Source organism: Mirounga leonina, unplaced genomic scaffold, assembly GCF_011800145.1.
Source record: "Mirounga leonina isolate KUSES-001 unplaced genomic scaffold, KU_Mleo_1.0 Mir_154, whole genome shotgun sequence".
NCBI classification, from domain to species: Eukaryota; Metazoa; Chordata; class Mammalia; order Carnivora; family Phocidae; genus Mirounga; species Mirounga leonina.
This window is the reverse complement of record NW_023270389.1, coordinates 40,289,101-40,305,449: the sequence shown is the minus strand read 5'-3', so window position 1 is coordinate 40,305,449 and position 16,349 is coordinate 40,289,101. Positions and strand designations below refer to the sequence as shown.

At 35.1% G+C, this 16,349-nt stretch overlaps 1 protein-coding gene across 2 annotated transcripts in view; it reads right to left on the bottom strand.

Moving 5' to 3' along the window:
- The window catches only part of CEP350 (centrosomal protein 350), a 153,633-nt gene that overhangs the window by 17,054 nt on the left and 120,230 nt on the right, over positions 1 to 16,349 (bottom strand). For both annotated transcript variants that reach the window (XM_035010557.1, XM_035010558.1), the window contains 6 exons: positions 12,600 to 12,760; positions 9,692 to 9,828; positions 6,716 to 6,798; positions 3,490 to 5,492; positions 2,236 to 2,643; positions 1,988 to 2,134 (listed from right to left, as the gene is read on the bottom strand). In XM_035010557.1, the coding sequence (XP_034866448.1) occupies positions 1,988 to 2,134; positions 2,236 to 2,643; positions 3,490 to 5,492; positions 6,716 to 6,798; positions 9,692 to 9,828; positions 12,600 to 12,760 (2,939 nt within the window). The remainder of the gene's footprint in view (positions 1 to 1,987; positions 2,135 to 2,235; positions 2,644 to 3,489; positions 5,493 to 6,715; positions 6,799 to 9,691; positions 9,829 to 12,599; positions 12,761 to 16,349) is intronic.

The following is a 16,349-nucleotide window of genomic DNA, read 5'->3' as shown; positions in this document are numbered from 1 at the left end:
TAAGCAGGGGTCTGCAAACTTCAGTAAAGGGCCAAACTATAACAATTTTAGGCTTTGTGGGCCATGTGGTCTCTGTCACAACTACTCAACTCTGCTGTCATAGCAGGAAGGCAGCCATAGACAATATTTAAACAAATGGGTGTGGCTGTGGTCCAATAAAACTTCATTTATAAAAACAGGTGGTAGGCTGCATTTGGCCTGTGGGCCACAGTTTGCCTAACTTCGATGTAAGCATACACTGCATCTCATAGACATCTGTTGGCGTTCTAGGAGTACAAAATATTTTCAAAAGCTCTCTATAGTTAATACTGTATTGTATATTTCAAAGTTGCTGAGAGCAGATCTTAAAATTTTTCATCATACAAAAAAATTTGTGGGCGCCTGGGTGGCTCAGTTGGTTAAGCGACTGCCTTCGGCTCAGGTCATGATCCTGGAGTCCCGGGATCGAGTCCCGCATCGGGCTCCCTGCTCGGCAGGAAGTCTGCTTCTCCCTCTGACCCTCTTCCCTCTCATGCTGTCTCTCATTCTCTGTCTCAAATAAATAAATAAAATCTTTAAAAAAAAAAAAAATTTGTAACTATATGTGATGATGGATGTTAACTAGACTTGTGATCTTTTCACAATATATACAAATATTGAATCATTATGTTGTACACCTGAAACTAATATAATGTTGTATGTTAACTATATTTTAATAAAAAAAGACTAAATTGTTTAGGCAATGCCTCCACATTATATACCAGAATATTGTATATGTTCTTTACTGTATTTTAATAGTCCACATACACTCCTCGATGACTGTAAGAAAATACACCAGTAAGATGAGTACAGTTGACCCCTGAACAACATGGGTTTGAACTGTGTGGGTCCACTTATACACGGATTTTTTTCAATGAATACACAACAGTACCATAAATGTATTTTCTCTTAAGATTTTCTTAATAACATTTCTTTTCTCTAGCTTACTTTATTGTAAGAATACAGTATATAATACATATAACATACAAAATATGTGTTAACTATGTTATCCATAAGCTTTCTGGTAGGCTATTAGTATCTAAAGATTTTCAGTTGAGTAGGGGGTTGGCATCCCTAACTGCCAACAACGTTCAAAGATCAACTAGTTGGAGGTATGCTATCTGTGGGAAAAATTAGCTTTCTATGATCAAATAGTCTGGAAAACACAACTCCAGAGCCTTGCTACTCAGAGTGGTTCTAGGGTCAATAGCATCCTCATCACTAAGGAGCCTGTTAAAAATGCAGAATCTCAGGTCCTACTCCAGACCTGTAACAATCTCCATCTTAACAAAATCCCCAGATGATTCATATTCAATACATTACAGTTTGAGAGGTACTGCACTGGAAATATAACCTTTGCTATATTAAAGAAACATGTGAACAGGCAGAGATTTCCACCAACGTGACTGAAGTTTTGTTGGGAGTCACTGTAGCCTCAGGGCACTTAATCTTTTCAGAGGCTTCTTAGATAACAAATAATATATTTTATATATCATATTACTATCTCACATACTTCAAAACCACATTACTAATTTGAAACCTGCAAAATCAAAGATGAAAAGGTTAACACCTGTCTTGGGCTGGCATGTTTGATAGATGACATGTTTTCAGGTGTACTTCTAGAATACCTATCTCTAAATTGCCAAAAATTTACCTAAAACTCCAATGAATTGCAGTAATTTATCTTCCTATTTCCTAATTTTTTCTTAAGTATTATAGTTATGTATATATAGGAAATGACTGTTAAAATTATGCTTTGCAAAATCCTGAGGATTTAGGATTCCGTCTCCCCCATCCCTCCACTGCTCATGGATTCAGTGACTCAACATTTATTGAATACCCACTATGTGACAGGCCTTGAGGACAGAGGATGAATAATACAGAAGAGTACCTGCTTTTATGGCATTTATAGATCTGCATAAATGAACAGCAAGTCAAAAAAGGAGATACTCTCTAGTTTGCAGTTTACCTTGATTTCATCAAGGTTATTTGGATTTTTCACTCGTCGGAAATAACTGGAGTTGATTCTACATGGCTTCATCCAGACAGGCTGATTTAAGTTGGGATCCTCTGCAAATATTTCCTCAAAAATCTCTTTTGTTAAATCAAAAACCGCCTTGATAGAGAAAAACAAAACAAAATAAAATGGCTAAGAATCTGAATTTCAGACAACAGAGAAAAATTTAAAAATTAAAATTATCCTTTCACGTTACATACCTGTTTGTAGACCCTTTTACTAGTGCTTTCTATATCTAGACCCTTACTGGCACAGCCAAGCAGTTTTGTAGGAATGCTGATGCTATGAGGATCATGACCTAATTCTTTCCATTTCCACAGTTCTTCTGCTGCATTATGTACAAGAATTTCTACTTCCTCTGTAGTATGTGGAACTGCCAATAGTGTTTCACATGGCTTCTGGGGAGCTCTTTTAGGTTCTGCCATTAAAGGTACAATTGTTTCTTCTGCCTTATTTTTGGGGATCTTGTGAGAAGAGCTCAAACCAAAGTCTTCATCAAACCAGTCTTGATCATCTCCTAACACGCTCAGGAACTCCCGGCTGATCTCAAGTTCAGCAAGTCTCTTCGCAAGTTCTTCCTGCCCACTGGCACCAAATACTGGACTCTCCTACAGAAATGGAACCATTCAAATAGAGCACCATTTAGTGACCTCAGATCACTCATTTGGGTTTTTTTTTTTTTAAAGACAAAGCAAATATATTATTTGTATATTTATTATTTCTCTATAAGCAAAACAAAAACAATATGGTGGCTACTAATAAACAATTAAAAAAAAACTACCGTTTCCCATAATTATGCTTATATAAGCATTAAAATTGAATTTTTACAAAATGTTTATTGATTAGTTGTTTCTTTTTGAATCATCATTATTTTGTTTCTGAGGTACTCTCTTGTCTGTGGGGTATGGAAATTGTATACAAAATTTCTCACCTTTTGTGATTATCTGGCTCAAGTTACTCAAAATCGTTACTTTTGTTCAACTGTCCATGGGCAACCTAAGTAAGCTGATGGTCTGAGTACATGTCATAGCGGATATATTTTTTTTTACCATAATCAACATCACAACTGGTAATATCTGCAGGGTAACTGAGTAGCTAGGTGGACAAATAATTTCATAGGCAAAAAAGGAACTGGATTGAGAACCACTGGAAAGCTCCATGGAATAAATCTGTTCAGTGAATCTGGAAGGGACTCTAACCTGTGGACAGCACATGAGGGCCATCAATCCAGCATAAAGCTGCTAGTATTTGTGACAACCCTATAGTGACCACTCATGACATAACAGAGGACAATTATACTTCAGACAGAAAAACAGTGACAAGGCCTTTAAAAACTAGTACAGTGATTTTTATCTAATAAATAACACGTCACAAAAAACCTACCAGGAACTACAGAATTAAAATGCACTACAAAGATAAGGTTAATTGACATTCTGTCTAGATAAAATACTTACAGGTCTGGGGCATATATCTGGTGAAGAAATCTCTTCTTTTTCATCTTCCAATTCAGACCTTAAGAAGCAACCTGGAACACCTGATGATTGCTCCTCATGATTTGGGGATAGGGCTTGGGGCGGTACTTTCTTTTGATCATCATCAAGAAGCTCCTGATTGCTAAGCTGGATTTTCTCATTCCTAGCTTTTTTGATTTCCTGTAGTTGATTGACTGTGTCCTTCACAAAGACTGTTAGTAAACTGTCTGTCAGTAAGCTGACTTTTTCTAGCTGTTGCTTTGACTTTCTTCCCTCACTTTGTGATGACCTCAGCTGGGCTTCCAATTGGTTCTTTTCTCTTGTTAAAAGATCCAGAAGTGGAGTAGAAAGCTTTTCCGAGACCTCAGGATATAGGTTCTCTTCCTTTTCTGTAAACTGCTGTTGCTTCTTTAACTCTTCAGAAGAGTTATTATCTAAAGTATCGCCTTCTACAGCAATGGAAACCTTTTCTGTGGCACCAGAAACAAGGTCTTTGTTTTCCTTTGAACAGATCAGTGAATCCACCGAGGACTGCTGGTGAACATGGGCTTCAAGTACTCCAGAAATGTCCTGAATGTTGTCTGTTTCTCTTTTAAGGCTTCTATCAAGTGAGGCTTCTATATCGTGCATACTAGGTAGAGAGTTCTCATAAAAATATTCAATTGCATCCTCTTCTCTATCAAACTTGGAATCTGTTCTATCTTTTTGTTCTTGATTATAGTATTGATACCGTCCATCTGAGTAAGACTCTTCATCTTCATTTATGTCTACACAGTCATCAAAGTTTTCTGGAATATGAGATATTTTTTGAGGAGGAGCAAAAATACCATGCTTCTCTTTGCACACAAAGTATACAATGCCATCATATGTTCCATTGTTATTTCCTTCAGCTTTATCCAACTCCACTCCAGCCCAAAATCCTTTAGCAAAACTAGTCACACCTTTGAATCGAAGAGTTCCTGGCTGAACATTGCCAATCAACACCCTATCACCAATGTGGAAATCGTGTAACTCATCTGCCACAGAAACTGAAACCAAGGAAGGGGACTCCGTAACTCCCTGTTCATGCTCTACATCACTGCGCTCCTTACTTTTCATAAGCTCAGTAGGGGACTTGAGTTCCAACAGCCTCTCAGAGTGGACACTGCTACGAACAGAAAGGCTTTTCTCACTGAGGCACTCACTTATTTCATCATCACTGCCAAAGCTAATGGCTCTACTTGTAGAGTTCCTGGTTGGCTGTGATTCGTCTCTGCAAGACTGAGAGTCTTTCCTGAGTGACAACAAAGATGATACCTCGAAGTCATCTTTGTATAATTCAGATGAAATGTCTTTCTTCAAAGAAGACACTTTAAAATCTTCAGAGTATGCTATCTCTTTAGGAGCAAAAAAATGTTCTAACAAAGACAAGTCCCTTTCCTTCATGTTCTTTTGTTCTTGAATGTCTTTTTCTGATTTGATGTTTGGACTATGATCTGTATCTTGATCTGACTCTTTCTCTTTCAACTCCTTTCTATGAAGATTTTCAATGGCTAATCTAACTAAGTCTTTCTGAACATTTACAGAATCTAAAGGAAGATCTTTCCTTGAAAGAATTTCAGATGAATCTCCCTGTTCCAGGTCTAGTTTCAGTAAGACGTCAGACTTCCTAGATTGTTTCGAATAGGCATCTTCAATCACACTCGCCTCCAGTTTTGTATAGTCTACTTCTTGTATTTCTGATTTTTGACTAGGGTCTTCTTCAACCTTGGCCTCTGACACATCCAGAATTCTATTAGGGGCATTCACTTCTTGGAGAAGAGGTAATGAAGGTACATTTTCTAGAGAATCTCCAGATTCTGCTCTGGTTCTCCTTGATGATCTAAGAATTGGAGATGAAGTCTGAAAATGCTCTTCTGTTTGTCTATCCAATTCAATCACTCTCTTTGCATATGCAGATAAAGACCTTTCTGATAATGATCTCTCAGAACCTGCCAGGGCAGCATCTTAAAGGAAAAGAAAAAAATCATTATCAAAATTATTTAATTACAATCTTTCAACTTCTAGAACCAAAGGCTAAATAAAAGCCAAATCTTTATGAGGAAAAACTTGGTCAATAACTATAACCTGTTTTGTTACCTTATAAGGTAAATTTTTCCTTTAAGAGAATATATTGTACCAACAATAACCAGAACATTTAGAATGACTGAAAATTTAAAGTTTGAAATAATTTCTTAAATGTTGTCTTAACTTATCAATTTCTTAAATGTCTTCACTTATAAATGAAGAAAAATGACTCTAAGTTTATGGAGACATTTGCATGATCATCCTCAAACCATGCAAAACCAGAACTGTACAATGGATATTACATACATATTTCATATAGAAAAACAATGAAGGAAGGACAAATATACTTCTATATATACTTTGATAAGAATGAATTTTCCTGGGGACTTCAACTAAGCTCTCAAATGTAAAAAAAAAAAAACCACAAGAAAAAAGAAAACTATTTCTGCAAATACAGCATTTTCAAAAATTTTATTTATTTGAGAGAGAGAGTGAGAGTGAGAGAACTCGAGTTGGGGGAGGGAGAGAGAGAGAGAGACAATCCTTAAGCAGACTCCCCGCTGAGCACACAGCCCAATGTGGGCCTCGATCCCAGGCACCCCAAATATAGCATTTTAAGAGCTAAAATTGCAGAAGAAAAAAGATGAGCTAACAAACCAAGAATTAAAAGTTTATTTTTTTTTAAGAATTAAAAGTTTTTAATTCAAATCTCTATTTTGTCATTACTTTTAAGTAGGCTTTTTTATGCCTCAGTTTTATTTCCTCATTGAATTATACTTTATTTTCTATAATTCTTACCATTTTTTGGATTAAGTTGAAAAAAATATATATGACCATTTAACCCTGAACAATAGTATAAGCTAAAAAATATATACTGTTATAAAATCTGATTAATGATGCCAATGATACACTCAACCATTTTAGATTAATGTCTTTATGCTTCATTTTTTATCATAAATTTGGGACAATAAAGACTTATTCAAAAAATTTATATATAACCAATAAATCACTTTAAAATATCAAAGTAACTGACAATTTCAATAATTATTATCTTTAAGAAATTTATTTTTTAATCAACAAGGTATAGAGGTAGAATTGTGCAGGCATTTGCATTAATCCTGTCTATGTAGACACAGAACAATTATTTTTTCTAGTTACATACCAATATGTTCAGCGATGGACTCCAGTGATCCTCTGGAGCGTTCTGATTCTGTTAGTGATTTCCAGTTCTTTGCTGTTTCAGATCTGAAACAGAAAAATTAATGAGCAGAAATAAATGTACTGCTGATACTAAAGTAATTGGTAACAAAAAGCAGTCAAGTCTTAGACAACTACTTCTCCTTCACAGGCGGCACCCCACCCTGTCACTTTCATCAAGGCTATTTCTGGGCCTAATCACTCTCAGTAGATGATCTTGCTTCTTTTAGTGAGAAAACCAGAGACCACCAGCATGAACTTTCTTACCACCAAACTTTCCACCTACAAATATATCTATATTCATAGTCTTTCTTCCCGTCTGCAGGAAAGAAAAAGGGGTGTTTATTTGAACTTCTTTCTTCCTAAAAACTCACACCGTCCCACATTAATGGTGCTCCTCAGTTATACGTTCTCTTTTCTATAATCTTTAGTCCTTCAACCTGGAGATTTTTTCCCCCTTAGCTTGTAAGTATGTTATGAGCCTCAAAATTTTGCCCCTCAGTTCTTTATTCTTCCACTTCCTGCTGTTGTCCTCTTTTATTCATTACGTTAACAGGAAGAGTACATTCTTCATTTTCTTGCCTTCTCTTTATTTGTGAAGTCACAGTATTTGCCTTCTATTTCTCTCTTTATAATGCCTTTAAATACTATTTTATCGGGTGCCTGGGTGGCTCAGTTGGTTAAGCGACTGCCTTCGGCTCAGGTCATGATCCTGTAGTCCCGGGATCGAGTCCCGCATCGGGCTCCCTGCTCGGCAGGGAATCTGCTTCTCCCTCTGACCCTCCTCCCTCTCATGCTCTCTGTTTCTCATTCTGTCTCAAATAAATAAATAAAATCTTTAAAAAAAATAATAAATAAAATAAATAAATAAATACTATTTTATCATATTTAGTACTTGGCTCCCTTTTATTTTCTCTGAATGCCTATCTTCTTTGGGTAATGCTGTTTTATTTGTGGTTTCAACCACCGTCTTTATGCTGATCATCCTCATATATCTCACCCTGACATCGTTCCTGGATAATTTCCCTTAGGTGAACTATGGGCATCTCACAATTAGTATTCTAAAACCAAAATCATAAGATCCCCACAAAAGAACATCCGATTTTCCATTTAGGTTAATGGAACTCTGACCCAACCAACTACTTAAGAGAAACCTGGGAGTCATTCTAGATTTCTCCTGCTTCACTATCTAGCACTTTGATTAGGCAAGTCTACTTCTTAAATATTTCTTTTTTAAGTATTTTTAAGGATAAATTCTTTTTTTTTTTTTTTAAGTAAACTCTACCCCCAATGTGGGGCTCAAACTTGCGACCCTGAAATCAAGAGTTGCATGCTCTACTGACTGAGCTAGCCAGGCACCCCTACTTCTTAAATATTTCTAAATTTATCTCCTATCTCTATTCTTATTACCACTGATTATTTGAGGCCTGGCTTAGACTCCTGTTCTCCCTGCTTCTAAGCTTACTCTTTTCTATCTTTCCTTCATAGAGTAGTGAGGAAGATCTCTCTGAACACAAGTGTGATTGCATCATTCTCTTGTTAAAATCTTCCAATAGCCTGGTTAATAAAACTATAAAGCCATTCAGTAGTATATTATGTAGAAATCTAAAAATAAAATTTACAGTTTATAATATAGTGGAAAAATATACATAAAATCTAAGCATAAGAAAGCCTAAAAAGAAATATTGTTGACATTTGCAATTTTGGGGTAGTTGGGTACATAATTTAAACTTTTCTTCTTTTTACTGTTTCCCTCAGTATTATAATAATAATAGTAATAAATAGTAACTAATACATAGTGCTAATTGTATGCTAAGCTCTGTTCTAAGTTAAGTCTTTTAACCCTCATAACAAGTTAATTAGTCAGGTGTTATCATAGGATATAAATCCCTATTAAAAAAACCTGAAGCACAGAGAGATTAAATAACTTGCCCAACAAAGTTAAGCAGCTAGCTGGTATTGAAACCAGGATTCAAACTCGGGTAATGTGAAATTAATTATAATAAGTCTACATTACTTTTGTAACAGACAAAAAAAAATCCCTAAATATTTTCTTTAAAAACCTTCAAAGGCTTCACCTCTTCTGAAAAGTAAGGTAGAAACTACTAAGAATGAGTGAGTTCAAGGTTTCACAATTTGGTTTTTATTTTTCCAGTCTCTTCTAACTTTAGCGATGAACATCCTATTATGCTTAGTTTCTATGATATGCCAAGCTCCTTGCTGCTTTTGGTCATTCATGAATGCCCTTCTCTCTGAAATGCCCCCAATTTCTCAGTCCCACTGACTGTTTACCCCCTACTCACTGTTCAAAATCTATTTTAAATATTGCAACTTTTTTATACACTATCTTATATATTTGAATGTCATTACCTAATATCTTCTGTATTTGCCTGAACTGGCTGCATAATATTCTATCCCTGGAAAGAACCATAATTCATTGGACTAGTCACCCATTTTTGGACATAAAGATTGCTTCCAATGTGTTATATTAAGATAAAGGATGTTATGAGAAACATATTCATGCAAATTGAGACTTCCGGTAGCCCGTATTTTCTCAAGCTAGGTTTCCAGAAGTGGAATTACTGAGTCGAAAGTTACAGATTGTTTTTTACTTTTGAAACACTGGCAAGCTGCTTTTCAAAAGGTCTGTATCAACTTACAATGCTACTATAGCAATACTGGTGGATGCTATTTTCATTGCAACCACCAGGTTTCAGAATTCAAAATATATTTTTAAATCTGCACCTTATTAGACATTTGACTTGTGATTGTATCATACATAACAAATTACTTTAGTGAAAATAAAAATACTAACCAATATTTTTACTTCTACAATTTCACAATTACTTAAAAGATAGCTCTACTAAAAGTCTTTCCTTATGCTTTTCACAAACTTTTCTCAAACAAGGCAGAATATAGATAAGTTATCACAAATTTCTACCTGTGTAATGGAAGGGGCTTGATCTTGGGTTTTTCAGAAGCTGAGGAGAGCGTTTTAATCTGAGGCTTGGCTGTTGGTGATGTTTCCAAATCTCGGCTAAGCTCTGCTTCAGTTTTCTTAATGAATTCATCATATGACTAAGTTTAGAAAAATCAGAGGAGTCACTATACAGAATTTTTAAAAACTATTTTAAATAAGAAAATAGTATATTTTATGGTAAAATATTCAAATAGTAAAGAAGATGTAATGTAAAAATCTTTCTCCCAGTACCAGTGTCATTCCCCAGAGTGCTATCAATAGTTATTCATAGATCCTTCTTGAAATAATCTACGTATAAGCAAGATGTGTAACTATAACCCTAAATCAATTAGGAAATGACAGTCTCCACTCTACAAAAATTTAATGAAGCAATAATTCAGGCTCTGCCACATTAAGAAACTTTTTTAGCTGATCATGTAATTATTCTTTAAAGGCTGTCCTAATACTTCCATGTTATTTTTAAGAAGTTTAGCCATGATGCTGACTTCAATGGCACCTTCTTAGGGATACTAGGGAATACAAATCCTGAGGAAGAAGGAAGGGTGTGGTTAAGAATATGATGATTTCAGAATTACAAAAAATGTTATCAGCCATTCTGTATCCATTATCACTAATATAGAATTCTAATTTGGATGAAATCTAAGGGAAGCCCTTCATCTGTTATATTTTTAAATTTTCTGGCCTAAAATCCCACTTTTACACCATTATCTGAGACTACAGCTGTTCTGTTTAACACTGTATGTTCAATACCTACTCATGGCCCCAAATAGGCTGTCAATAAATATTAAGACTGAATGAATGAACATATGGATGCTACTCAATTGCTACAGATCCCTAAAACTTGGGCTAAAATCCCTACTTTTACAACTTTCACTATCCATATTACCTTCCTCTGAATTCTGATCTGAAAGCTATACTTACATGAATGTAGTTGATTTATTACATCTGTGATTAAATAAAATCCAAAAGATTTTATATGAAATGCTATATTTTATGTATTTCTCCATCATATACTATAATTCTAAAACCTAAATACAGAACTTTCTTTTGTCTGTAAACCATTTAATAAAATGTTGAATGACATGGATCCTATGGCACTTCTCTAGAGGTCTTTCTGGCTGGCATATCCATTAACGAACATTTTTGAGCAACGTTTTTCAATCTAAGCGTATTTCATTTAATTTTCAATGGCTCCTCATTACCTACACTAGTGCTTTTAAATCCTGGGCCCCACCCTAGACCAATTAATACCTCTGGGAGTGAGCCTGAATATTTGTATTTTTCAAAAAGCTCCTCAGTTAATTTTAATGTGTGGTGGTCAGGCTGAAGACTGCTGACTAGAAGTCCAAAGTAAAGTCATCAGTCTGATTCTAAGGTCCTGAACATGATCTTTATTTTTAAATAATTTAAATAAAGTTATTGTTTCCTAATACATTCCAACATGATCTTGCCAGTATGGTCATTCTACCTTAGCCACTTTTCCTACTTCCAAACATCTGTGCAAGTTATAATCCCTGTTCCCATCTCTGTATCATGTACCTGTGTAAATGTCTATTTTCTCCACATCTGTTAACAGCCTCATTTTCTATGTGGAAGACAGTGCAGTATAATGGTAAGGGTACAAAATTTAGAATTAGAGATATATTAAAATCCTAGCTTTACCATTTATGACCTGTGTGTCCCTGAGTATCATTAATCTCTCTCAAACTCAGTTTCCTCATCTATAAGACAGGGACAGTAAAGCCATACCTTGTTGCTTGAGGATAAATGAATAATATGTGTGAAGTAATTAGCTGAGTTCCTGGCATACAAATAGGCACCTAAATATCTGATGATTAAACTAATAAAGGTAGGAGGAACACATATTTGGTGTGACCACAACAAGGACCATTAAAAAGACAGAAATACTGGCTAAACATAACAAAAAGCTTTCTAACATTTAGAGAACCTAGAGCCCAACAATGAAACCAACTGCCTTGAAAATGTGAAATTTCCTATCAATGGAAGTGTTCAGGTAGAAGCTGAATGATCTTCCCTGGTGATGTCATGAGAAGGAATTCTTGTGAGGAGCAAGAAGTTTAGATCGAATCTATGATGAATGTAGCATTTTAGGAGCACGAAGCTGGCAGAAGGTATGCAAGCAAGAGGAAAGTGACCACAGACAGGGACATTCAAGGAGCTACGCAGAGAGGTCATGAGGCTCCGAACAGTGTGATGTCGGTTGGAATGGAAAATGACAAGCAAGAAGATTTATAAAGAAAAGAATCAATGGGATCTGGTGACCGAACGGATAGGAGAAAACAGAATAAGGAAGCTATCAAAACCAGGTTTCCAGCCTGGGAAAGAATCAGGGAAGGCTGCCAGAGCTTGGGAGAAGAGCCAAGTTTAGAATTACCATTTTGGAGCCATTCAAATAGTACAAAGAGTCACGTTAATAAACTATGCAGCAAGAAATATCGCTCTGCTTAAAAAACAAATTGTTTTTAAAAAGGCAGCAACAATTCCAACAGCTAGAATTATTGATCTTTTTTAAAAATAGAATTATTTATCTAATGATTCTTTGCTTCAGAGGGCATGGATATCAATCTTTCATAGGCTTAATCTTTCTTATTTAGAAAAAAGCCCTTTAATACTTGATTTTAATATTTACTTAATACTTGGTATTATAAGATTATTTTAATATTTAATTTAATGTTTTAAGCAAGAGTTTGGTTAGACAGTCTCAGATTTTTTAAAAAGAGGTTAAAATGTGGCACCAAACTAATACTGAAAAATTCTAATCCATTACTTTATTAACAACATGAAAAACATTTTAGGCTTCACATAAACATTAGCCTTGATACTGAACCCACTTCCTCCTATGTCTAACCTCTAACTGTTTGATCAGACTGGCTTCTTGGGCTTTCAATCTTTCCTTCTGCCGTTTTCTCTGTTCCTTCTTCAGCTGGTCCACAACTGATTTCCTTTTCCGCAGCTCATCCTTTAGGGCTCTGATCCTACCTTCAATGTCACTTTGGTCAGATGTTGTTTCTGAAAGAGATACAAAATCTCTTATTTAATTTTAACTTACTTTAACTTTAAATTTGGGGCACCTGGGTGGCTCAGTTGGTTAAGTGTCTGACTCTTGATTTTGGCTCAGGTCATGATCTTACGGTCCTGGTATTGAGCCCTGCTTCAGGCTCCACACTCAGCAAGGAGTCTACTTGAGATTCTCTCTCTCCCCCCCTCTGTCCCAGCCCCCTTTCCTCCCTCTCTCTCTCTCAAATGAATAAATAAATCTTAAAAAAAAAGAATAGTTAATTCAATAACTATTAATTATATTATTAATGAAAAGCAGCAATGTGATATTAAATTTAAGGTCAATCTAACATTTAAAATTAAGGAATTTGAGCTTTGAAAAAATTTTTTTAGTGATTTACATTCCCCTTCCTGTCCCCTAAATCTCTATTGGGCGGAGCAGGGGGTCTCCTCCTATTTATTTTCACTTTCTAATTGTACTATTTGAAACTGCAAATAAATCTCAAGATACCCTGTCTTGGTGAGATAAGCAACTAGAAGTTGAAAAACTTTTAGGTTAGTAAAATTTGGACATTGTAAGGAATTATTTCCTGATGACAAGATAATCATATTTATCTGTCCTTCCCCTTAGTTGTTAATAGTTTTTAAGTCATATTAAAATCAAACTGAAATTCTGTCTGTTGTTTTTAAGGTAGGCTCCACACCCAACATGAAGCCCACTGTGGGACCTGATCACAACCGTGAGATCAAGACCTGAGCTGAGATCAGGAGTCGGATACTTAACTGAGTCACCCAGACACCCTGAAATTGTCATTTTATTTTTTTTAAAGATTTATTTATTTTAGAGAGAGAGTGTGTGTGTGTAAGCAGGGGGAGGGGCAGAAGGAGAGGGAGAGAGAGAATCCCAAGCAGACTCCCCCACTGAGTGCAGAGCCCAATCGCAGGGCTCGATCTCATGACCCTGAGATCATGACCTGAGTGAAAACCAAAAGTCTGACGTTGAACCAACTGAGCCACCCAGGCGCCCTGAAATTTTGTCATTTTAAACTGACTGTGAATCATCAGATGATGTCTTAATATCACATAAAAGGAAAGAGAGAAATTAAAAAGAAATATCCTCTGCTGTAACCTTTCTTTAGAAGCTCTTAAAATATTTAAAATAACTGAAATGAAGCTAGTTAAATCTTAATTTCTTCCCAACAGCTCCCAAACACACAAAGTAGATGTCCAGTCATAGCAAAATCATGAAAAAGACATTTCATTATAATAAGTGCCACACACATGCTATGAAAATAGTATCATTTAAAGATGCCGCTTAGCTCAATCCTCTCGAGTCCCCTCCTTCCTCGGGAGCGTTGTACTATCACTTTGCCATTGCTCAATAAACCTTGCTTTGCTGCCCACCAATCAATCAATCCATCAATATAATATGCTGCTTATTTCACTACATATGGAAATTACATAGAATAAAAATGACTATCCTCACACTTCCTCCTAAAATCACGCAATGGTATCATTTCCACACACTAATGTTGAGCGAGACATTTAATAGCAATAGAAATACTATTACAATAGAAATACTATAGTATATAGATCTGAAGACTCAGATGTACACTACAACATTATACCATAAATAACCAGGTGTTTTCCAGGTACTTCAGATTAAATTGCGTAAGAATTAGTTATGGAATTTATTTAAATGCAAAAGGATTATAGTCTTTTTTGATAGTGTGATCCAATATCTGGATTAGAAATAATGAAATCTAAGTTCCTGTCACTTCTATACCACTGACTTAAGATACTTCAGGAAAGTTACACCCATCTTATACCAGCGGTAGCATGATACTGAGCCTTTAGCATGGGCAAAGCTCACTATTTACTGATCAACACTCACAAAATAACGTAATAATAAAGGCCATTTTCAACTCTGGATCTTCTACTGGTAGTCAGTAAGGTGTCTGACCCCTACTGATTTCTAGAATTGATGGGAAGATTAAATAAGGTGAATAAAGCACACAGCACAGCACCTCAACTACCATAAAAGCTCAATAAATGGTGGTAGGATTCATAATCACGTAAGACCAACATTTTATGTAGCTATATTTTAGGTAATATATTTTTTGGTCTAAAGCTAAAAATGGTGGGCGGGGGAGAGAGCAACTATATTTATTTTTTTAATTTCTGAAAAAATAATCAATTGATTTCAGGGTTAAAAGGTTCTGAACACTTAGTGGCAGGCTTTGTAGAGACTCAATCCTAGTATAACGGTTCTGAGTAGGACTTCAGGCTGATCTAAAAATTAAAATCTTTCTAAAATGAAGTATAATCCCATACTTTTGCATCTTCTAAAACTGTGCTTCTTTAGCTTGATAAGCTTTTATGTGCTTCCAAAACCTGAGCCATTACTTTGGTAAAATTATATACATGATGATTATACTCCTGCAGACTTAGTTTCAACTTTGCCCCCTCCCAAAATGATTATTTTAAATTAATATATTTTGAAAATTGCATATACCAGCAGTGATTATTTTAATAAAAATATTCATCATCTACGGTTGTGAAGATTTAACAGTGGATGATGAAAAACTTGGGAGTTTTTAGATGAAAGACCTTGGAAAATGTTTCTACTTTTGAGTACTAAAGAAACCAAAAGTATACAAATGAAGGGTAGAAATTAATTAAAAGTCTATGAGAGTGAATGGGACTTTATATCTGATATATTTAATCTGATCAATTATAGTATTATTGCATAGTACTTATCATTAGTAACATCTAAGAGAATCTCTAGATGAATTTATTGCCTTTATGGAATTCTCTCCTACAGGGATTTTTTGAGTAGTGGGGGAGAAAGGGGGGACAGATAAATGATACTTCAATTTTTTTAAACACATCAAGATGGACAGAATAATCAAAAAATTAAGTTTCTGATTATGTGACACATGTGGCCTATATTAATTTCGCTGGTAACAAACTCTCCATCACTTAAGTGAGAAAGGCATTATATAACTCCACTACATTAAAACTGACCACAAACACTGCATATATGGATGTCATCATTAATAGGTAGATGACATCTATAGTTTAAAAATCTCAGAGCTATTTCTCTAAAACTATTCTTACTTGAATTATATTTTATCAATAAAACAGTATCTTATTAACATTATCATTAATTCTTGGTCTGTAACTCATGCAAGGATGGTTACAATATTATTCCATGGAACAGATGGAAAAGATTATTCAATATGGGAAAGAAACTTGGAGAAAGTCACTAGTGAGTAAGAGAGACAAGATAAGAATTCATGTTTCCAAGTATCAAGTTTATGTCTACTGACATGTTACTCCACTGGCTGTAACTTTTCACCAGAGTACGTGAAAGCAAATATATAAAATAATAATAATTTTCAACAAATAAATATGGTAGACAACATTCTTCAACTGGGTTGACCTAGTAATTCCATTTCTAAGAATTTATTCTTACTGAAATATTCATCAAGAATATATACATGAAGATGTTCACTAGAGCATTATTGGCTATTTTGAGAAAATCTAAATGATCATCACTAGGGAAATGGTTAAATTAAAGTTATGGTATATCTACTCT